General features: G+C 43.2%; 1 protein-coding gene across 1 annotated transcript in view; it reads right to left on the bottom strand.

The window, feature by feature from the left end:
- Positions 1-22,948, bottom strand: part of ecel1 (endothelin converting enzyme-like 1) — a gene marked incomplete at its 5' end in the record, with an annotated part of 35,996 nt that extends 13,048 nt beyond the window's left edge. The window contains 9 exons of the mRNA XM_084559574.1: positions 643-746; positions 1,420-1,494; positions 2,003-2,101; positions 6,114-6,336; positions 18,330-18,454; positions 20,389-20,481; positions 20,577-20,687; positions 21,158-21,226; positions 22,091-22,948. Of these exons, the coding sequence (XP_084415700.1) occupies positions 643-746; positions 1,420-1,494; positions 2,003-2,101; positions 6,114-6,336; positions 18,330-18,454; positions 20,389-20,481; positions 20,577-20,687; positions 21,158-21,226; positions 22,091-22,948 (1,757 nt within the window). The remainder of the gene's footprint in view (positions 1-642; positions 747-1,419; positions 1,495-2,002; positions 2,102-6,113; positions 6,337-18,329; positions 18,455-20,388; positions 20,482-20,576; positions 20,688-21,157; positions 21,227-22,090) is intronic.
- Between the last annotated feature and the right edge of the window lie 520 nt (positions 22,949-23,468).

Below are 23,468 nucleotides of genomic sequence, written 5' to 3'. Positions count from 1 at the left end.
GACTGATGGCTCTGCATGGACTGCAGAGAGATGGAGGAGAGACAAACAGGGAGAGGGAGGAGTAGGGGGAGGGGGTGCTTCTTTATTTATTTAATGGCGACAAGACAGAGCGAGTGATGAAAGATTCACTTTTTAGTGATAAAGAGGGAGTATGTGATTTAACACTTCAGGCCTTTAGTGTGGGCTAATGATACAGTTGTTTTGAGCACCTTGGAATATTAATGTGACTGTAATGTGTTGTCATAGAGGAGCGGCACTTAATCCCGGCGTACTGGGCTGTATTTTAGAAAAATGAACCTCATGTCCCACAGCACTTTTCGGCTGCCTGGCTGCTACAGATAAGTAAATCAAATGGATTTTCTGCAACTGTGTATGGCGATTTGGTATCTGTTGGTTTAATTTGGAAGCGCATCAACACATATGTCAAACTGAAAAAAGGGACTCTCAGGCGTACATGTCAAACGTATTAGAGCGACGCGCTCACAGCGGTGTAGCTGCAGCATCCACATGGGAGCCTCAGCTGCAGGAGCTCGTACTGGATCTCCGATATATTAACCCTGTTTAATTGCCTGCGCCGCGTGTCAGCGACCTGGAAGGCCCGACTGGTGCAGCTTGTGCAAAGTGAGGAGGTGTGACACTCACGCTGTCTTGTCCACTTCTTCGTGGATTTTCTTGACAGACAGCTTGATGTTGAACTTGATGCTGTTGAGGATGTTCTTGAAGTAGGTCTTCTCATCCACGTCAAACTGCAAAGCACAGATGCGAAGTGAGCCTGAGTGAGCACCTTTGCTTAATGTTGGGCATTAAGGCAATAATGTGACATTTTAGGAAATGTGCTCATTAGCTTTCGGGGAGAGAGTTAGATGATGAATACAGATGACATTTTCCTGTCTGTATAAATATAAGCGTACAAAGACAGGAAACAGGAAACAACTAAATCAGCTCTTTACAGTTATTAGTTATTAGTAAGTTATTAGTACCACGCATGTGGCAAGTATAATATTTCGGTTTCATTAGTTTAATTGGGTTCTCTTGTCTACTTTCTGGAACTGTGTGATATATACTGTATACCTCTGTTTATGCACCTGGCCTCCACAAGTTCTTCATCAAAAAATAAATTCCCGATTGCACGCAGTATATTTTGACAAGTGAGATGCCTGCTACCAGGTTTTATGTGCACTTTGCAGTTGGCTCATCGTACTCGTGTTATTTATTTATTTATTCAAACGGTCTCATCATTCCGTCTTGGTTCTCTCCTGCAGATGATGACGAGTTTTTTTCTCATCTGAATACAATCATCCGGGATGCACGGTAACGCCTGATGAAAAATAAAAAGTCCCCAAGAAGGAGATGATATGTGGGCGCTTGTGTGGGGGTGAGGGTGACCGCATAGAGTGAGATGGGAAGCTCATGACTCACCCCGTATTCTTGATCAATGAGCTCAGGTTTGAGCAGGAAATCTGGGTATCCTGTCATCACCATCATGTGCTTCAGCTGGGAAAGGAGTAGAAGAAAATGATAATGGAGCAGAAGAAAAAATAGAGGGGGAACGACCAAACCTGTCGGACAGCAGCCCACATCCACTTGCAGCAACTAATAACCACCCACTCACACTGGGTTTTGGACCCAGGCGCCGTCTGAGCACACACACCCGTGCATCAGCTAATCAAGCAAACCCAATGTAATAGGATTACAGGGAAGCTCTTTATATTCAGCATGCCCCTCTAAAGGGATTATAACTTCAGATTGTAAAAGTATTAGAAGGGATATCTTGCGGTGCAGACCCTAAATCAGCACCACAGAAAGATCCGGATTAAGCGATCCTCACTTCTCAATGTCAAGCCCTTGATGTATTCTGTCACGCACTTCTTTCTAACCAAGCGATCAATCAAACTCCTGAAAAGAATAGAATCGCTGAGAAATAATTAAATCCTTCTTAAATACTAATCGCCTATGGCAGGAAGTCGTGTTTGTGACGAGAAGGATCAGTTAGTCTCCAAACCTTTGCTCTGGCAGCATCTTTGGTGGCTTCATCCATCCAGTCCAGCTCCTGCAGCCGGAGGTCCAGAGAATGCTTAATGTCCTCTACCAGCTCCTGTACCTGGAGGTAGATCACATCACACAGGATCAAGTTTTGAAGGTCCTTAAAATATATTTATAGGCTTTTAAAGTTCTTACATTACTTTAGGAATGACAATTCTCATTACACTGACGAGGATATGGACAGGAAGTGCAATGTTGCTATGGACTCAGTTTCTGTTTCTGTCCTTTTCACAGAAAAGGATTCCTGGAATATTGCGAAGAGCGATTACATCTCAAATTCCACCAGAGAAACAGTTCCCTTGTGTGTTTAACAAAAATGTAAAAGAGAGTAGCATTGACAGAGAGCTGGCAGTCACAATGGTGCATCCGTTGGAGCTTTGACAATCCCCAGAAGCACATTCAAGTCTCTTTGACAGAGTCACTGTGCTTTAGCTACCAGTGGCACTCTGTGGGTGTCAGTACGTAGTCATAGGCCTGCTGCTTATCATGGTTAACATCACTGTCCCTTAACAAACGAACATTTGTTCTGATAGAACAAAAAGCTTTAGGCTCAAAAATCTTATAATTTCTTATCATTTGTGGACACGGATGGCTATTTTGCTACTTGTTCTCTGGTAGTTGCAAATTTGTGCCACAGTCCACAATCAAATACCTATTTTCCACAACCTGCAAAATGTCACAAACCTGCAAAATTATTCTTTATTTATGTAAATTTAATCTAATCTAGACAAGCTAGATAAGCATTTCAGCCCATTAATGTAGTGTCATGGCTGTCCATGAGCTCCACCAGCTCAACTGGTTGTTCATGCTCTTGCTCTGTTGGTCCTAAACCACAGGTGTCAAACTGATCCGTGAAAGGGCCATGCGGCTGCAGGTTTTCATTCCAACCATGCAGCAGCACACCTGACTTGGCTCAATCAATCAACTGAACTGCCTTCACGCAGTCATTTCAGGTGTCCTCTTGCTTGATTGGAACAAAAACTTGCCAGCCACACCCACTGCATGGGTGCTGCATGGTTGGAATGAAAACCTGCAGCCACATGGCCCTTTCACGGATCAGTTTGACACCCCTGTCCTAAACTGTGAAAGCACGCAAAATATGAAGTGTTGCCATTTTTTAAGTGTATGGGCGACAAAGCATCTTTTAAATGAATAAGTCCTTCAGTTGTGGTTCAGTATCCAGTTTCTTCTTAATACATTCACTTAATACATTAATGCGACAGACTCAGAGGCGTCAGAGGCTTGCCTATTATGGTTGGGGACGGGACAGAGAACTTGGCTTAACTCTCAAATCAAAGCAGACAGAAACATAAAGCCATTCATATGAATATTGTCTGAAGAATGATCTAAAGCAACTTCAAAAGACAACAAAAACTTATCTGATTACATGTACTCTGTTAAAAAAAAAAACTCTCACAGCGTATTTCAGACCTGAATAATAGAGAATAATTGACGACACGTCTTCAGGGGCTTTAACTTGAAGGTTCCCAAATCCAAATAATTAAATGGACGTGTGCCAGTATTACAATAACTGACTGGATTTTTGTTAAATTAAATAATGTCACTTTTCATTGTCGTTTCATTACAACAGTGTTTTGTTGTGTCATTAGTGTGACAGAAACCCATTGCTGGATTTCTCAGAGCGTTAATGTGCGTGCTACAAAGCCGCCACCAAGGAAATCTGGGTTGCTGAGATTATCTTTGGTCAGAGACAAGAGTAGAAAAGCCCTTGTGTTGTATTTTTATCTTAAAATGCAATTTAGTATCATTAATCTACTGTACATGTGTTAGCGATATCAACATTCATTGTGTGTTGTGGACATCCGCTGTCCAAACTTCAAATAACCTTGAAGCAATTATAGTTTGCGCTTTCTCAATCTACCAATCTACTACCCCTGAAACACACAGTGACATGTTGTGTCCTTCACTTCTCCCTACATTGGTAATTCAGGATAACAAGAAAGCTCGTCTTTCCCTCCCTGTCTCTTGTCTCTCAGCACAGCTCCTGAGACTCATTAATTCCTGTTCGTGCTGAGGTAAGCAGCCTCCATGAGTCAGTCAAGGCTAGACACATCGCCACCGGCTTCAGGTCCGGTACCTCTTGTTTTGATAATGAGATCTACAACCTGTGTGGCCATGCCAAGATCGAACAGGCGAACAATGTGAAATGATCAATGTGCACGTGGGCAATGCCAAAAATTCAGGAACGCCGCTCAAGGCCTCCTCTCTCATCTGCACTTTACATACACTACACAGAAGACAGATACTGTAGATGGTGGCATGGGACTAGCACCCACTGAAAAAAACATGTAGGCTGGCCAATCTTTCATTAATCAGGAAGGTTATAGTAGTTTGAAGCAAGTATCATATTAGAATCTTAAATTAAACTTTAGGTGCTTGGGAACTTACATTTAAAGGTACAGTACATTAGCAACCAAACAGCAAACTTGCATCATGCTTTAGAGGCCCAGGCTTTGACAGAGATTTAAAAGTTTGCAGGAGAAGACTAAAAATGGCCCAATGTATGATGAAGCGTGTAGGGTGGACACTGAGAGTATAAGAGGAAGAAGGTGAAAGGGAGATGATGAAGGGCTTTGAGATAGAGCATGGGGTTACAGAGGTTAGGAATCCCATTGGAAACCATATCCCCATGTCTGAGAATGGACATCAGACTGAGACATGAATACATATGGGAGAGGATTAAGGTGAAAGTGAAAGGGACCAGAGGAGAGAAGTGGTGAGGGGGATTAGAAGTGACTGACCTAAGCAGAGAGCTAAACAGAAACAAAAGTCTGGGAATGAGAGGTAGGAATTAGAGACTGTTCCGATTGATGGGATCACCAGATCATAGCTCAGAAATCAAATCGCCCGACAGTGTGATAATACACAGCTGCACACTGCTCTTAGAGAAGAAATTAAATTACATCTTCTTTTATTTTTTGTAAACCACAACTCTGGAGAATGTAGGAAATATGTTTTCACGTCCAATCTTAGACATTTAATTAAAAGCCAACATCAGTTTTGTGGAGTTTCACATTAGCGACATTCCAGTCAAAACATTTTATATATATATATATATATATATAGCCAAAGGTAATTACAGATAAATTGTTAGCATTTTTCTCATGTGCTACAGGTAAATACTATTTTAATTAAGAAGTCAAATCCTCCTACGTTCCAGTGAAACATAGCACAAATTGTGAGAGGACAACTGCACTCCTCTAATGAACAAGGAGATTCGTAAGCATTGAACCCAACCATATTTGCATCTTCACTTAACTGTTGTCTTTTAAGATATGATTTCTTATTTTGGATAATAAAAATGATCGATAGATGGATCATAGAATTTAGCTTTTCCAACTCTTTACTTTTCATTTTCTAACAGATCTCAGTGTGAGACAGTAAACGCCTAATAACCACTGAAATATGTCAAAGAAATTAGTTTTATGTTGTACTTGATCTTTGATCTGCTTGTAGCTGTTAAACACGTAGTTGCTTTTGTAAATTTTCCTGCTGGAAGTAGCATCTTTACCTCCATTGTACATTAAGTTACTGAGGAATGATTTTCATCAACAGCACCCTCATCAAACTCATTTTGTTGTATGCAAGCTTACTTTTCCTTTGCACTTAATTTTGTCACTTTCCCAGTGTGAACACATTATGCTATAATCAAAACCCGCTTAAAGAAATGAGCTTAGAACAGAATTAAGCCACAGCTAGACATCATTTAATGTATGACTTAAGCCTGGTGAGACAGCAGTCGGGGATAATTGAAAGAAAGGAAAAAGACAACGCTTTGTGTCCTGGGCAGTGGTTGAGTGTCAAATTTGGCACTCATCAGATTCAGCTGCACTCGACCCCTACGTTAGTAGCCATGCAAACCTTTTGTACTTTACTACCACTTTGTAATTGAGTTTTTATGTCTGAGTGTTTATAGAGTTTACTACAGATTTAATGCCTACTAAACTGGAAGGAGGAGGCTCATTCCTTCTGAAAGTGGGGCGAAATTAAAACAGTTCATCCATCCATTCATTTCACATACGTCCCTCGACCTCCACCAATATTCAGACCTTGGCCTTGCTCTGTGAGGAGAAGTGTTGCTGGACGAACAGGGCTCCCAGGGCCATGCCAAAGTGTTTGTTGGCCTGCGTGAGGCAGAGCCTGCCCAGCTCCAGCTGCTGCTCGGTGCCATCAATCTCCCGCGAAAACTCGTGGATGGTGCTGCGGAAGGCGGTGGACAGGTGCTCACTTAGCGCTGCCACAATGCGCCACAGCATGTAGTTATGGAGAACCCTAGGACAGAGGAGACATGAGGTAAATAGTCGCTTTGTTGGATTCACCTATGAAAAGAAACTTTGCATTTGAGACTTCAGAGCTATTATGGTTCCCTCTCACTTTCTCTGAGGACTAATTAAATCACCAGAGAAGAAGGTTTTTGTCATGATGTGAATGTAGGACTGCTGAAAGTGACGCTGTATCTTCATTTGGAGGGTTTAAAATTCTGGTGGAGGATGAAATAGTTACCGTGGTGCCTGATGATTGAACTCATGGCATGAAGCTCTCATTGTTCTGAACACAACAAATGCATTTTTATCTTTTATGAATGAATGTGTCGTTCTTGCTCCCAAATACTGCACAGCATTGCATCAATATAAGCTCAGTTTTCCAGCACACTTCCTATTTTGCTGCCTTCCTAAAGTGTCTTCTTCTGTGTCTAACTGTAATCTTGTCCCATCTGGTCCAGAGGGCTGTTTCTCCTTCTGCCCTCTAAGCCCCTTAAGAGTCAGAAAAGTCAGAGAGAAAACAAGAGGGAGACAGTGATTGAGAGCGAACAGTGAGGAGTCAAGAGGCCCCAACAGTTAAAGAACAGCTCCCTCCAATCCAGACTGGCTCACAGCGGAGGGCCAGCAGAGGGGTGAGGAAAATGTCGAGCGGGAGGATAGAAAATGCATCATTCATTTATGTATTCAAGCTGTGTCTTCTCCCCCAGACGATGGAGTGCTGGCGTGTCCTCCTGCCCCCACCGGGTGCGCACATCTTAATCTGCCCTGTGGGGACAAATGCCCGCTTCTCCTACTGTGAGGCTCCATGCAAACCTCAAGGCATGTTGTTGTTGTTTTCCACTGCGTATTTTTTATTTATTTTTTTTCAAAATAATTTTCCCTATGCATGACAGATATTAAATCAGAAGCGCCTTGGCAACGGCACCCCGAGGTCCGGCCAACAAAGCACTTGTGAAGTGAATTTAATTGACGGGAAAAGGGAGAGGAAGGCGGGAGGTGGAGGGAGGGAAACGAAATGAATGAGAGACTCAGGTGGTAGCAGCTAATCAACATGTGTTACAGGTGTGGCTGCTTCGCTTCATTAGCTGCTTTGGTCGCACAGTATTTGTTTGCTCCGTCACACGGCAACCGGTTGTGAGCTTACATTTTGACTGTGTCCACGTGAGTGTGTGCCTAAAAGTGCAGCTACATGTGTGGAAATCATCTGTATGATAATGGTTAACTACTACTTCTCTGCTGTATGTGTGGGAGAGAGCATGTTTTACTTCAGGCATCTTTGAGGAAAAGTAATGACGGATCTCTCAGAGCAAGAAGCGGGTGGTCCACCAGCGTTGGAGAAAACCACACTCACAACACCACTTAATTTTTTCATAACCACACTGCTGAGGACAGTGTTAGATAATCAAAATGTTGATAACCTGAAATTGAGAAAGCGTTGGTCATTTAAAACACTTAAAACTGAAGTAGTTTAAATTTTTATAATGAGCAAATACTTGCAATCATTCAGCTTTAGATGATTATAGAAGTTTGGAAAGCCTTGAATAATGATATCTGATTAAATAAGACTAATATGGATGGTTGCAGAAAGTTGCAGTTTGGTTGGATGAATGGTTGCAGTTTAGGATTAGTGGGCCCAGTAGTTTATTGATCCTTGCATATAGTATTATTTGGAATAACAGTATTTTATTTATTAGTTGTGGATTAAATGAAAATTTGCTGCGATGCAGAAATAGAAGAAACTTAGTAACTCCGTAACAAGGCAGCTCTGGCTCAATAAGCAGAGCACGTGTGTCCACGAAGAAAGTTAGCGGTCGGATCCCCGGTACACGGACAACACGTCGAAGTGTCCTTGGACAAGACACTAAACCCTGAGTTGCTCCCAGAGCTTGGTGCTGATTTGTGAATGTGTGTGCGATTGTGTGAATGACAGGGTAGGTGTATCACTGTGACTGTAAAGTGCTTGAGCACCACTAGGTTGAAAGGGGTTGTATAAATACAAGACCATTTACATGTTGTGTCTTCTGTCTGCTAGCTAGGCATTGATATCCCCATGGCTGGAAGAGATACTCAGCTCCTTTACTGAATCAAATTACAAATACAGCAATCACATGACTAAAAGTAAGTGCAAATTCACCAATCTACTCAGGTAAAACTATTTGTGATATGATTGATGGAAGGAGGAAACCAGTTTGTCGTATGAATACTGTGTTAAGGTGATTTCACACCTGTATGTCAATCTGATTCTGGGAGGAATAGATACAGCTTGTTACGATCAGTGTTAATTAAGGGCGTTAATAAGTAACCTTATGGTTAAGGTGTTGTTTTATATTACAATTTATGCTCTTATATGTTTTGGAGCTTAAATCTTATATGGTTAAAGACTTGGTAAATTAAAATAGTCGTGAAATGTTGTGGATTCAAAGTACAACCCACCATGAAATGCTAATCTAAATGATCAAAACTTTCCTTAAAATGTCCTTACAGTGTCAAAACTAATGTGGTCAAATGTGTACGTGTCACTTTGTGCGGTAATGGCATCAGCGCAGCGCTAAATGAAAGCAGTCTGTGTGAGAGCTCTGTACAGATCAGGTGGTAAGTCTTAATCACTGCAAGACTGAGTGAAGGCTCATTAGCTGAATGGATTTTAATGGAGCTAGTTAGGGAGATGAAAGAGACACTGTCCTCGTGCAGTGCATCAACACATTACCGCAGGTAATGACCCTGTAGGTAATAGAGGAGGGAGGGCCGCCTCTATTCCAGACTTCACTAGAGGTGCGCTGTAATTTTTGAATGGCAGTCGGGTGAAGTGTCTGGATTTGATCGTTTTGTGTGTTACGCGCCATTCGCGCTGCAAACCCAGACACCACGGAGACAGAAAACCGCATGCATTTATGCTTTTTTGGCTGAGACTTTTATCCAAAGTGCCTTATAGTGGCTTGACTGCACATATTTTAATCTCTGACGGCCCTGCTGGGAATCCCACCTAAACTACTGAAAGCTGTAGCACTGTGACATATACTGTTTGGTGAACCGCTTCCTCTGAAAATGCTTCACAGCTACATTGAGTGGGTATATTTAAAGGCGGTGGACCCAGCAGGGAGCGAACCGTCAGCTGCGTGTGTTTCTCTTGGATTAATCATGAACACTCACAATGTGCGCTTAAACGCCACCTAAATAAACACAAAAATTACACACTCGAGAGTGACGGATGAACTGGGGGAGCAGCCGGTGAGAGAGGGAGCTGCAGCAGCGAGGGTGGGGAGGGGGATGTGTGAGAGAGATGCTAGTGTTGTCATTATGCTTTCCCCTTCATTGGAGGTCTGCTCATCTGGCTAATGGGATTGGCTGCAGTCACCACACACACACACACAGAGTGGAGGGAGGAAGGAAAAGAAAAGAAAGATGAAGTGAAGGATGAGAAGACATGGAGGTGTGACTGCTTTTGTCAGTACATTTGTACGATGCAAAGCCATCAATGTGTGAACGCGGGAGGGATGAACAGGACTTTGTCAATAGGTGCCTATAAAGATAGAGTGGTCGAGTGATCGGGAAACGGATGGAGAAAAAAAAATAAACAGCTCAGATTGTCAGTAGTGACCTGAAACCACTGTGAAGGACAGGGAGGGTGAAAGGGTAAATGGTGGGTTTGTCAAAGGACAAGAGGAGCATGAGCACGGATAGGAAGGAAAAAGAGGGAAGGAAGGATGAAGAGAAAGAGGTGGACGAAATGGTGTGTGAGAGAGGGAAAGCAGGAAGGAAGTTTGGAAGGAACAAAGTAAAGTGGTGCAGTACAATAGTAGGAAGGACGCTTCATTTATTTTTAACCAGCCATCCAGCAGCCAGACGAAGCACCCGTCTGTGTCTTCCTCTTACATGCCTGTCACCTTTTCACCTCTCAGAGTGCATCTTCACACTGCTCGTCCACTTTAACGAGAATCCAAACTTCCTCACATGAATGTCAGCCTGTAGCAACCTCTTCAACTACCTTATATCTTTAAATGTATTCATGGACTGTGTGTGTGTGTGTATAAGAGAGAGAGAGAGAGTGAGTGACAGACTCCAGCTGAATACACATGAGTTCTTGAGGTCCATTAGTGGCCTTGAGAGGAGCAAAACCTCCCCTCCATCTGCTCTGCTGGACAATCATACAACGGGCCAACACCTCTGCCATGACCCCTGACTCCTACAGCATGAAGCCAAACAATCACACTTTGTCCGTGTTTGTGTGTGTTAACTGGACTCATATTTCCAGTAGATATGACAGATATCTCAGATGTGCACTTCTGCATGCTTTTTTTTTTTTTTAGCCAAATCACAGTCTTTTGCATATGCAATTGTACTGTGGAAAATATCCGCTAACCACAGAAAGAAAGAACATAATCTAAGACATTGTGAAGAAGTTCAGATTGTGCTTTCAGAGGAGAAGGAGATGCATTTAAGAAGACTGTAACTGATTTAGAACAGTCACATATGGATGCTTGCTTTGGTTGCAGTTAATTCTACTTTAGTTACCATTATGTTATCTTATTTTTAGATGCTTGTAAAAGCGCAACTGTAGGGATGGCCGTGTTCACCATTTTGGTCCAAATAGCTTAAATATCTCAGCAAGTATGGATGGCCATGACATTTTCTGCAGATAGTCACAGTCCCCTGCATATGAATACTAATGACTTTAGTGATATCCTGACTTCACATTTGGTGCCTCCAGCTGGTCAAAAATTTTACTCAAGTAGAATATATATATATATATATGTGTGTACACGCTATTGGATGAGATGGAACAACTTTGGTGCAAATATTTATGATTCCTGCATAAACTTTACATTTGGCTCCCCCAGCAGGAGTATCACTGTGGCTTAACAACATATCTCGACATCTGCAGTCCTACGGGCCACCATGAGGTTGACATTTGCAGTTTTGAGTGAAATATCTCCACAAATATGCGGCATATTGTCATGTAATAGGTACAGACATTTGTATTCCCCCGAGGTTGAATGCTAAGCACTTTGGTTTCCTCTGTGTTTCCTCTACGTACATCATCAGATCAGATGTTCTATTGCACTAAAATTGTCATCATTTTTAAACTATACAACATTTTGATTTATAAATTAGTACGTGTGTGACTAATAGCATTCCCAAGCGCCTCATCTGCAGCATTCTAAAACTGAAGACAGGGAACATATCAACATTGTACCTGCTAAACATCAGGAGGTTAGCCCTGTTGAGAGTTCACAGTTGAGGGTTTCCTGTGGTGTCTGGAAACTGAATGTTGTTAGTGGGGGCCTTTGGGTCCTATGGGTTGAGGAGAGGGGCCTCTGTGGATAATCCCACAGATACTTGATCAGTTTGGGATCTAGAGAATTTGGAGGCCAGGTCAACACCTTGTGCTGTTTTTCATGTTTTTTTTAGTTGTTTCTAAACTGTTTTTGTGTGTGTACCTGTGTCAGGCTGCATCCTGCTGGGGATCAAGGAGTGTCATTGCTATGGGGTGGGGGTGTCTGGTCTGGTCTAGGTGGGAGGTACATGTCTAAGTAACATCCACATGAATGCCAGGTCCAAAAGTTTCCCAGCAGAACATTGAATTGTTACAAGATGGTCAATGTTATTTACCTCTCCTTTCAGTAGTTTTAATGTTGTGGCTGGTATCTGTTGGGGTATATAGCAGTGGAAGAAAAATGTTCAAGTTCAGATTTGCTGAAGTAGGCTTCCCTTTGTCTGTATTTTATTATTTGCGTGCATGTGTGTTTTTGCCTGCATCAAGCTGTGCGACTGGTGAATAACAGGCAGGACTGGATAGACCCCTTGACGTGAGGAAATGGAGCTTATTAAACAAGTCCTCGTAAGCTATGCTAATGAGCAACACTCCTCAGGAAAGGGAACGGCTATATTCTTGTGTATGTGTATGGCTGTGTGGGTGAACTAGCAATGCAAACCTTTGTTTAAACCCCAATAATAAAGTTCCTAGGAGACAGAACCTGGAGCTGGACTGGAGGTGGGAGGAAGATGGAGAATGAAAAAAATGAGAGAGAGAAAGATTGGCAACAAAGACGAAGGGGGAGGATGACAGGAGGGGGAGAAGTGACGGGGACAGATGACAGGGAACAATGGACGAGGTGCAGGTGGAGAGAAGGGAGGCCGGAGAGGTGTTGGGGGACTGAAACAGAATTAGGGGAAGGGATGGTTCTCAGGCAAAGTTGAGAAAGAGATGCACTGAGAGAGAGGAGAAAAAGAGGGAGGCAGATGGGAAAAGCTGGGGGAGCAGAGGATTGGACAGTAAAGAGTTTGGTGAGGAGAGGATGACAGAGAAAGAAATAGAGTCAGGCGGTTTGAGACAGAGTCAGGGAGAGGGCAAGTCTTACAAGTTCAGGTTCTTACCACTATTATTTTATGGAAACCTGAACCTGCCAGGAGCTAAGTGAAAGAAATACTAAGAACTGCAAAAACAAATTCAGGACAGTATAAAATGATAGAAAAGGTAAAAAGGTTGACTTTCAAAGCCATGGTGTCACAATTATGTTTATGCATTCTTGGCCTCAGTGGCTCTGAAGAAGTCTTTAGAAAATAACCCTTACAATCCTCGAGGTTATTTCAGATTAACCTGAGACAGACATCCTTGAGACGTGGTGTAGTATTTGGCAAAATATGCAACTGATTTCCATTACTGGAATAATAGGATCCAGTGTTTTGGGGGCTTCATCATTACTAAGGACCAACGCCTCTTGGTGCCTAATATTCAGAAACTCTCCAAGGAACTGAAGCATCACTAAGTTTTTCTGGACTAATGGCCGTTTTACTACATAACTGTTGTACGCGACAACACAAATTGGTTGCGATCACAACTTATATTAAAGGTAAATCTTCTCATTGCACAGGGCTGTCTCAGGTTCCCACTGGATGTCTCCTTCTGCAAAAACACTTCACAAGTCCATCTTTCAGAAAATTAAATAAACTTGTTTTTAGGCTTTAAACCCTAAAACAAAGGGGAACACTCTGGTATATTTGACCAATCTTTGATGTTAAGCACTGAAAACCCATCCGAAAAGTTCCTGAACCTTCACCTGTATGCGTACCTTGCCAAGCAGCTGCGTTCTCAAGACATTAGCAAAATCACAAGTTAGGCACTTGTGGCCAAATAACAGTTGTCCAACAACTACTGGTAGCTATGGCTGTGTTTAAGAAGTGACGACAGTCTGTGGATGGTGTGATTTATTTGAGTGCTGAAATGAGCATGTGGTCAGTGGTGATATGCAGAAGGTTTATCCAATCACGTGCAAATTATTTTCCCAAAATGCCTGCCTTTTTCAATATTTGAGGACAACTTAGGTGGCTCAGTGTGAAAAAACAACAATCACCTGGCCCATAAGGTTAGAAAGTACTATCGCAGTACTATCAGAGACATGGGTTCCTCTAATGTAAATGCAGATCAAAGGGAAAATGTGTATATTTCAAGCTTGTTATTTAAATAAGTAACTGGACTTATTGACATCTGCATACTGTACAATATATTACTTGTAACAGTGTTGTACTCAGTGGGAAAAGTGATGCTTTGAAGCATGGTTGGCAGGACAGGAGTAAGTTTGGTGGTTGAAATGCGGAGGACATCGCTGAGATTGCTGTTGGTCGTTCTAGTTCTCAATCTGCTTTTTTCTAACTCTAAGTAAGCTATGGAATCTGTGCTCTAATCACATGCATTCGACATGTCTTCAACTCGACGCATGACTGTGTTTCTGTCTGCCTTTTTTTCAGTCACATTAATCCTACAACTTTAGTGGGACACTCTTTTATGAAGTCAACATCTGAGAAAGGTTTCCCATGTGGGGCAGTCTGTTGAGTAACTCAGACTTGGCTGTTGTGGGATTTTCCTACTGTTATGTGCAAGTTCCATGTGTGGGTAGTTCGGACAGCGTCGCTCTTAAGGTACTTATTCCTGGGGCAGGTTTCTGAGGCCAAGCCCCCAACTCAGTAAATGTGAAATGCAAAACCTTTAGATACAGTAGTGACGAGTATCTAGGCATTAAAAAAATACTGACTAGTAAGTCATTCACAATCTAATGAGTAGCATATTTAATAAATGACATTTAATCGGTCAGTAATGTAGCTTCAGATAATTCGTAATTACCCATTACTTTTTTCTTTTCCTGGCGTAAACATGCTTCCCTGATTTTCCGGTCATAAACATGCATAACAGTACAATTTGAAAAAATAATTTGAATAACTGGGGTGCTTAGAGTGTTAGGCCGCAGTGTTTAACACGTTTAATTTTCAACAAATAATTATAACACAGTGTTGCTGAATGCCAGCCATTTTAACCAGAGGATGAGCTGGTGTGCCAAGATATTTATTGAATTTTCTAAGTATAAAGTGCGTGTTGCTCCACACCGATGCCCATATCTGTCAAATGTGATAGCTGACTGAGTGAACGAGTGATAAAAGGGAAAAAAGCACAGGATGTCAGACAGACAGTGGTGCAGCGAACAAAAGAGAGAAAGAGGGGGCGACTGAAACATTGTGTAGAATCTATTACTAAAGCCATCAGGGGGGATGGATGGATGTACACCTGAAAGAGAAGATTGGTAAACAACAAGGGAAGAGACGGAGAATCAAACTTGGCTCCTGCAACCTGGGGAGAAGTGAACCGGGGCTAATGGATGTGACAGCGGCGATGGTAACCATATTTTTGCAAAGGGGATTAGGAATCCCTTAATGCCTTATTCAGTGTGTATGTGTGCTGGAGTGTGGTTATTAAAGACTACAATTCAGGAACAAGGAAGAGCACCAGTAGACCAAATAAAACAGGTGAGGGAAAAACCTATTTGAAAAAATAAGGAAGGAAAAGAAAATTGAATATGGGAGAGATGTTTACACTGATGGGAGTTGGGTGAAATCACTGCAACAAGATATCATCTTTTGTTGTGGCTGACAAAAGTAAGTAGTAGAAAATACTCAAGGGTTTTGGAGTGAAAAATAACTGATAACAAGGAAGTGAAAGCAGGAGATAATATAAGTAAAACAATTTGTAAAAAGCGATAGCTGATGAAAAACATCTATATTAGCTCAGGCATTTTATGGGCTGCCACCTTTCCTAAAATGACTGAGTTTCATAAAAGGTCTGTTTTAATGGAATCACTGACTGTTTGTCATCAGACCATCTATTACAGAAATTCATACAATTTCCTCTGTATCTCCATGCTACTGTTCCATGTACCAATTAATCAGCAACGTTCAGCACTGACACTGCCATCCGGCAACACAGGCTTTCCCCTGGGATGTTGCCGTCCCTCTATTTAGCTACGGTATATAACACTGTAGAGGACAAACTCAAGGTAAGTTCTTTGTTTTTCATAATCCTGTTATTGTACAATACACTGATCAGGCATGAAATTATGACCACCTTCCTAATATTGTGTAGACCTCCCTTGTGTGTTGGGATCTAGTGAATTTGGAGGCCAGGTCAACACCTTGTGCTGTTTTTCATGTGTTTTTTAGTTGTTCCTAAACCATTTGTGTGTGTGTCTGTGTCAGGCTGCATCCTGCTGGGGATGGCTGCTGCCATCAAGGAGTGTCATTGCTATGGGGGTGGGGGTGCCTGGTCTGGTCTAGGTGGGTGGTACATGTCTAAGTAACATCCACATGAATGCCAGGTCCAAACGTTTCTCAGCAGAACATTGTATTGTCACAAGATGGTCAGTGTTATTCACTTCTCCTGTCAGTGGTCATAATGTTATGGCTGTTCGGTGTACATGCACACAAACCTGATCATTTCTCAAATCTAATATAAAAACTTGAGCGCCTAAGCTGAATGAACAGAAAAAATAACAAATCATCTGAGACGCATTTTATTGTCATTTCTAGTCACGTTGCTTCCGTCTTCTCGTTTCATCTCCGGGGGTTCATGAATACCAAGTATAGTTTTGCCAGATTAGGTGGTTTCACGGCCATTTGGAAGCGTTGTTTATTGGTGTTTACATGTGTGTATGTGCTTTTGCCGGTTTCTAAAGGGGAGATAAGTGTTCCATACACTTATCAGTGGACTTGTGTTTTCCCTACTGTGATTGTGTGCTTAGTTTCATCTGTGTGTATATACAGTCCCGTCTTTCTCCCCGTCAAGTCCTCTGTTGAGTTACCTGCTTGCTGTGCAGTTATTCCTGCCTGTTTTCCCAGATTTTGTGTACTGTGGTTTTAGTTTCCCTTTGTGGATTACCCTGTTTCTCTTTTGATTGGATTACATCCTTTGTTGGATTTGTGTTTTGGACCTGCTCACCTCTGCAGCATCTTTTGTTCATTATTTTTGTAAGGCATCGTTCATTTGACTTTGAGTTGTTCATCCTGCCTTTCCTGACTGTGTGTACTGCATTTGGGTCCTTCCTCCACATCTGTGACAGCACCAGATAAATTAAGACTGATATCTGAGGTCTGACTGATGACTGACTGAAGCCATATTGAAAGTTTGCCCTTGTGAGTTGGCCCCAGTTTCTTTCTAGTGTATTTCCCTTCGTTCCTTCGTCTTTCATTTGTTTCTCATCTCTTTACATTTAGCAAGTAAACCTATGGGATTCATGAAATGCCTCTCCTTATTTTGAACTCATGTTATATGCAATTGCAACACCTCTGACATGTCATATGTCCGTGTCATGCAGATTCAGGACTATTTTCCACTAGCTACATCTGTGATAAATAGTCTATCGGCACAAAAGGGCCCGGAGGATGATTACAAGTACCACAGCCTCAGTGTGGATTGAAGATGATGTTGGCAGGTTACATCAGTTGCTACCAATTTGGGAATGTGAAATAAAACATCTATGAGTAAGTGCGTACAATGTCAGGCTTAATGAATATACACGTGGGATTTCTGGGAAATGCGGACTTCATTCTGAGAACCGACACTGACTCATGTTGAGCCCATACAGAGCAACAAAAAACCTAATTTCTCACTCCCATCAAGTAATCAAAAATGACTTTGACTGAGAGCTCTCTATGGAAAACAAACACAATCCCACAATGTCCACCATAGTCCCTGTTGCTTTTTCATTTACTTTCTGAGATTCACAAATAACACATCCTTGTTCTGAGAAACCCAGAATTTGGTCACGCCTTGTCATGACGTCTGATAAAGTGGATTTGTAGCAGTTAGATTGATTGATTACACACCATGTGTATGATGGATCAATATTACACCAGTGTAATACCCCCAGACTTGAACAAAATCAATCAGAGGTTTCAGGATTCAGTTTGGTAAATTGGTAAACCTGAAATGGTGAGATGACGCAATAAAATTATAAACACTAAATGTCATAGCTGTACCGCTACCGACTGAGTCATGAAATTAGCGGGGGAAAAAAACTGAATAGGTTACACTGCTAGACTGACATGGATAGACAGACATAAATGACAAGCAAGCAATCCACCCGCCACTCATGCAGCCAGTCAGTCGTGCACAAGGGCTGAGAGCTGTTGTGTATTTGTGTAGAGCACAGTGACTATTGGCGAGCTGTCAGTGGCTGTAACACACATCCTGACGTGCAGCAGCCCTCTAAGGCCTCCCCTGGAGTCTGTCAAGAAGAAGAAGGGGAAAGAAAGTGTGTGTCTGTGCGTGCGTGTGTGTCCATCCATGTGTGTCTGTCTGAGTCTGCAGGAGGTAGAAAGGTGTGGGTGTAGATCAATAATAATCAGCAGCACTAGAACTGGAAGTTCACCCAACAGTGACTCACCTCAAACACACACACACAAATGTGTACACAAATACATGCACAGCAGCACTCAGAAACAATCCATACACCTTGTGACACTGCGTTGTAGCCCGAACCATAGTGACAGCCCTACAGCGAAGGCAACACACACACAAAGCAACCACAAACTAAAGCGCTTACTCACACTCAAAAAGTACCACTTCAAAAATGCATGCATCTAATTTCATCGATTTTCCATACACTTCAGTGCCTTCGTCTTTCTTTACCCGCCCCACAACCCTCAGCCCACAGCAATCCCAGCTCTCCATATCCTTACTTCTTCGAAGTGGTCTTGATTATGTCAGAGACTTTCTCTATGTAATCGGTGGCGAGCACCACGATCTCTTCGTCTTCTGAGAAGTTGTCGTGGAAAATTCTGTCCAGCAAGCGTTTCCAATGAAGCTGTGGTAGGAGGAGGAATGACAGAGAAATGAACTCCAGTTAGTCATACAATTTACCATGTGAACAGCTAAAAAGCGAGGACAACAATTAGGGTTATGAAAATTGAAATAAAATGTGTTAACTCTCAGTTTGAAAAGGTAAGTTAACCAAAGGCTACTGTAGTTTTGTCAGCCTATTCATCCACCCTAATCTCTTCCCTAGCTAGCGTTGTGACAAATTTACCTGACTTCCTCATTCGCCAGTAAAGGACACAGTTGAGTGTAAACATTTGTGGTTTGGGGTATTACTGATGCTGTCCCACAGTGACCACAGTTCATACCCCCACACAGGGGGGTTACACCAGAGAAAGCATTCATATCTGTGTGCTGGGGTGTCGACATTGTTCTGTAATTACGTCACTAAAACGCTACTCAGACTGGTCAGCTGTGTTGAGCTTCACTCTGTATTTCACACAATGGCGAGCGGAGCTGGGCAACTCACGTTGAGGTTGAATTTAATAAATGCGGATCGACAGTTACTTTCACTGAAATCACTGAAGACAGAGAGTGGATGGCGTGTAGGAGACACTGTATCTATGGCGTAGAAGTGACGCGGGACTATAAATTGAGCTTTAGGTGTTTATCTAAAGATGCAACCTGTTTATTTAGACCCCTGACAGATCTGTTACCAAACAGGCCCATTGCATGCTGCTGTACACAGACAAAATAGTGGCGCCAGGTTACAGGGGCCCACAACAGCTAGAAAGACTAATAGTGAAAAATACACACAGAGCACCGCGGTGGTCCGGGGATACAATGTGTTGACTACGGACTGCTTTGCCCCCAGTTTGTAACTGTCTTGGGACGTTTGTGGCATGCAATTAGCCATCTCTGTCTCTCATCATTCCCTCTCATCTCTCTACTGTCAGCTTTCGAATGTAGTGGAAACAATATGCAGTTTGAAATATAACCATGATCCGGATCCAGCCGCTGCTTTCAAGCCAACGCTGTTCGGCTGCTTTATATCATCCACGTTGAAAGCCATCATCTCTAGAAATCGTGTCACTTAATTGCACACCAGGATCCCAGCTGCATGTAAAAGTTGTTGTTTTTTTTTACAGTGAACATAGATCTGTAGAGAAGGAGCTTCACAGTTTCCATGCATTTGACTCAAGATCTGAGGAAAAGCTACACGCTGAAGCCATTTATCAGCGTTCTGTCGTCCTCTGGTTGAATGTTCATCCTCTAATCAGCTTCTTCCCATGTGTCTCTTTTTTTTCTTGTCAGCATCCCTCGCAGCCCTTTTATTCACACTCATGTTCACACTGTTTTTTTTTTTTCTTTTCTGGCAGAGAAACTTAAAATCTAACTCTTTATCTTTCTCTCAGCACATGGCCAGTTTCCATCTCCGCTGCTTCCCTCTTCATCCGTCCGTCCCTTGACCATGAACCATCGGGAGGATATTCTGCTACCGTTCGCGCTGCCTCCTTCTTTCTCGCTCTCCCTCCGTCTCAGTCTCCAGTGTCCTTCCCTCTTTCCTCTCCCCTCCCTCTGTCATTTCCAACACCCCCCAACGTCTCCTCATTTTCTCCTGTTCTCTCTACCTACTTCTTTCATTCCATCCCTCAATCTGCTCTTCTACCCCTGCAGGGCGGACAGCTTTTGTGAGTCACTAAGACATGTGTGTGTGCGTGTGTGTGAGAGATAGAGAGAGAGAGAGAGAGAGGGAGAGGGGTTCACCGCTCCCTCTCTTCCTTACACACACACACACCTTCTGCCTACACGCTCACACACTCGCCACACTACTTAAAATGCTCAGTTGGAGTTCAAATCTTAATCCATCACGTCCGCTTCTACACATGCGTTCTACCCACAACGCATGTGCACACACGCATGCTTGCAAATGATGTATGTGTGCTGTGTGTGTGTCTGTGTCTGTGTGTGTGCAGTACTCACACTGGGAGCAATGTGCTGTAGCCGCCTGAGGGTGATGCGGTTATACATGGTGCTGATGTCCTTTCTTTGGTCATCATATTCTGACACAGTGATCTGGAGAGGAAGGAGATTTCACTCAACACTGCAGACACACACACACCCATCTGCATGAACGCCCACACATGCACATAAACGCGCAGTCAGCTCACATTGGCCAGTTGGGTCTCCAGCTGTATAATCTCCCTGGACTTCTGCGTGGCGTTGTGAGCTCCCAGCATGCTCAGCAAGCGCTCCATCAGGGCCTTGTACGCCGCAAGGATCTGAGGAAGCAAAGTGACATCGACGCTAACAGACAGGAGGCGCTTCCGCGACATCATCAGTAATGGCCGGTGACATGTGGCAAAGTGAACAGGATAACAAAAGCACAGCGGGTGACAGAGGAAAACAGGTGGATTGATGAGGAAAAGTGCGAGGAGATTCAATAGGACAGATGGGAGGAGGCGTGGAGAGAAGGAGGAGAGGGCTGAGGGAAGAAAGAGGGGAGTGAGGGGTAAGTGGAGGAGAGATTGAACCAAAAAGAGTTCAGAGGGATAAAGGAAGAAATATATAAAGTAGTGCAAGTTATTAAAGAAAAGAAGGGGAAAGGTCAAATAAGAGAAAATAAAAAATAAGGGGAAAGAGGAAAAACTAGGGAAGAGTAAGTAAATAGGTGGACTACAAGGATAAGGAAAGGAAGGAAGAAAAAACAGGTTGGAGGGGATGACGGACAGTAGGAGGAAGGTATGCTCACCTTAACGCTGTCCTCGTCTTGTCCCAGGTAAAGACTTCTTTCAGGCAGTGTGAGCCCCTCTTGATCAATCTGCACAAAATATGCACACCAAATCAAAAGCTGGGAAGGTAATCACATTATGTTCCTGGTATGTAGTCCTATATGTGTTGCTAAGCGCTCCACACATGCATATTCAAATGGGCTGGTTAATATTTAAATACTTCCCAATAATGCCAACATTTACAAACCATTCAACACCCTGTATGCTGAACTATTTGAATTATTTATGACTTTTAATACATAATTCAAGCACTTACAGTCATTCATCTTTAATCAAACCTCACATACTGGCCATCCGATGTCACTCAACTTTAATATTGACACCATTTTCTGAAAACCATCTGTGATATGTATATTTACTTCAGGCTAACTTAACCATCGACTCCTGTGTTACAGGTGGAAATCTTTAGTCAAACTACACATTCAAAAAACACATTTTGATTGTCTTGAAAAGCTTAAAACAGGACTGTTTTTCCAAGCTCAGTGGAACATCTTGGAGATCCCTGAAACTCAGTGGCCAGTGATGATACTGAGATGGCAGTACCTGAGAAGATTTACTCGAGAAAAGTTTATTATCCTGTCTTTGTGAAAAAGGGCAGAAAGTCAGACATAGCCTCAATGTGTCTGTCTAACCTGAAATTAAATGTTTCTTTACCATAAAATATTCTTAACTTCCACATCACTAGCTTTTGATCTGGTGCCTTCTAGGTATGGTGCCTGCAGGTATGGTGCGACCCAATCAACGGTAGGGAGTTCCTAATCAAGCCTCAGTCAAGGGGAGGGAGGAAAGTTTGGGTCTAATATACAGATTTAGACAGCAAGAAAAGTTGCGGAATAATCAACAGACCCACTAATACCCTTAAAAACACACACAGTCCCTCGATAAGTTCTCACCCTGATTGCGTTCCTAGAGGAGTTTTTATCATCCACATTGACAGTAAGGGAGAAGAAGACGGCAGTGCTGTACACCCCCTGCGTCCTGTAGAGCAGCTCGTTGAAGTCCAGTCTCTGTGGGGCGCCCTCTCTCTCCCACCCAGCAGCACCAGGAGGAGCCCCCGCCAGGTCCCACCCTCCACAGCTATCCAACACCTCCGTCATAGGGTCAGACCCGAGCTTATCAATTTCCTGGATGTTGACACAGGAGCGATAGAACTCCTTGACCTTGCGCTCCGCTGAGTTGGGCTCACGCCTCCGAATCGGTTCCAGCAGGAGTCGCTGCAGTTTCTCCTCATTGTGTTCTCCTATGGCGGTGATGATGCCGTAGCTGAGCTTGTCCTCGGGGATGCCATGACGCCTCAGCCAACCGCCACAGGCGAAGGAATAGAAGTCCTGGCAGGGCTGTATGGTTGGATCAATATTGGCCTGAACAAAGCGAGCTGCTCGCAGCAGGGAGCGTTTGCGTTGGCAGTCCTGTCGGCACTGCGGGTCCTGCTGGGCATCCAGTGAAATGTACTTGAGCGCCAGCATGCTGCCCAAGATGACGCACATGCCCGCTGCAAACACCAGCGCGGAGAGGAGGCAGATCTCCCTCCGGCTCCATCGAGGGAGACCACCGCTGCTGCTGTTGCTGCTCACATCTTTGTTTCGACCATTTGACCAAGTCCCTCCACGGCTCCGCCCCACGTGGCGGTCCAGACTGCCTCCCAGGTGAAGAGTCATACCATTGCTGAGAATATCACTACTGTAGCGACCGCCGTATTTCACTTCCTGGAACTCATCATAATGGGCAGTTAGCGAGTAAGTCTTCTCCATGGCAGTGGAGTGTTTCTAGGTAAGGGCAAACGGAAGGGAGAAAGGGATAAAAAAAAAAAAGGAGAAAGTTCTGTGTTCAGAGTACCGGCATAACTTCTCTTACGGAGACGAAAGGAGAATTCCTACTACAAGGCAAAACATTAAAGTGATGTCAAATCCTTTTGGCCTTCTTTAGGCAAAGTCCCCTTTATTCTTTTCAAATCAAAAGCCAGCGGAGCAAGGAACTCCCATTGTGCGTGAGGAATCTCTCGGGCCCCGCTCCCTCTCTCTCATCCTCTTTCTCTCTGCTCCCTTTCCATTTGTTCTCCGCCCTCTCTCCAACCAGTTGCAGGTCACCTGTCGATAAAAATAGAAACCAGACAGGAGGGATGTAAGTCGAGAGATAGATAAGAAATTGAATCCATTATTACAACACCAGAGAATGCCACATTTTTCCCTATTTTGTCACCTTCTATTTGTTGGCTAACGCTGTTGGGATTGATTGGTGCTAGTCATCCCTCAGGGAGAGGATGTCCCCCGG

The sequence above is a fragment of the Chelon labrosus genome (genome assembly GCF_963514085.1).
Source record: "Chelon labrosus genome assembly, chromosome: 13".
Lineage (NCBI taxonomy): Eukaryota > Metazoa > Chordata > Actinopteri > Mugiliformes > Mugilidae > Chelon > Chelon labrosus.
Note: the sequence above shows the minus strand (reverse complement) of the source record. Positions and strands in the feature narration are given on the sequence as shown.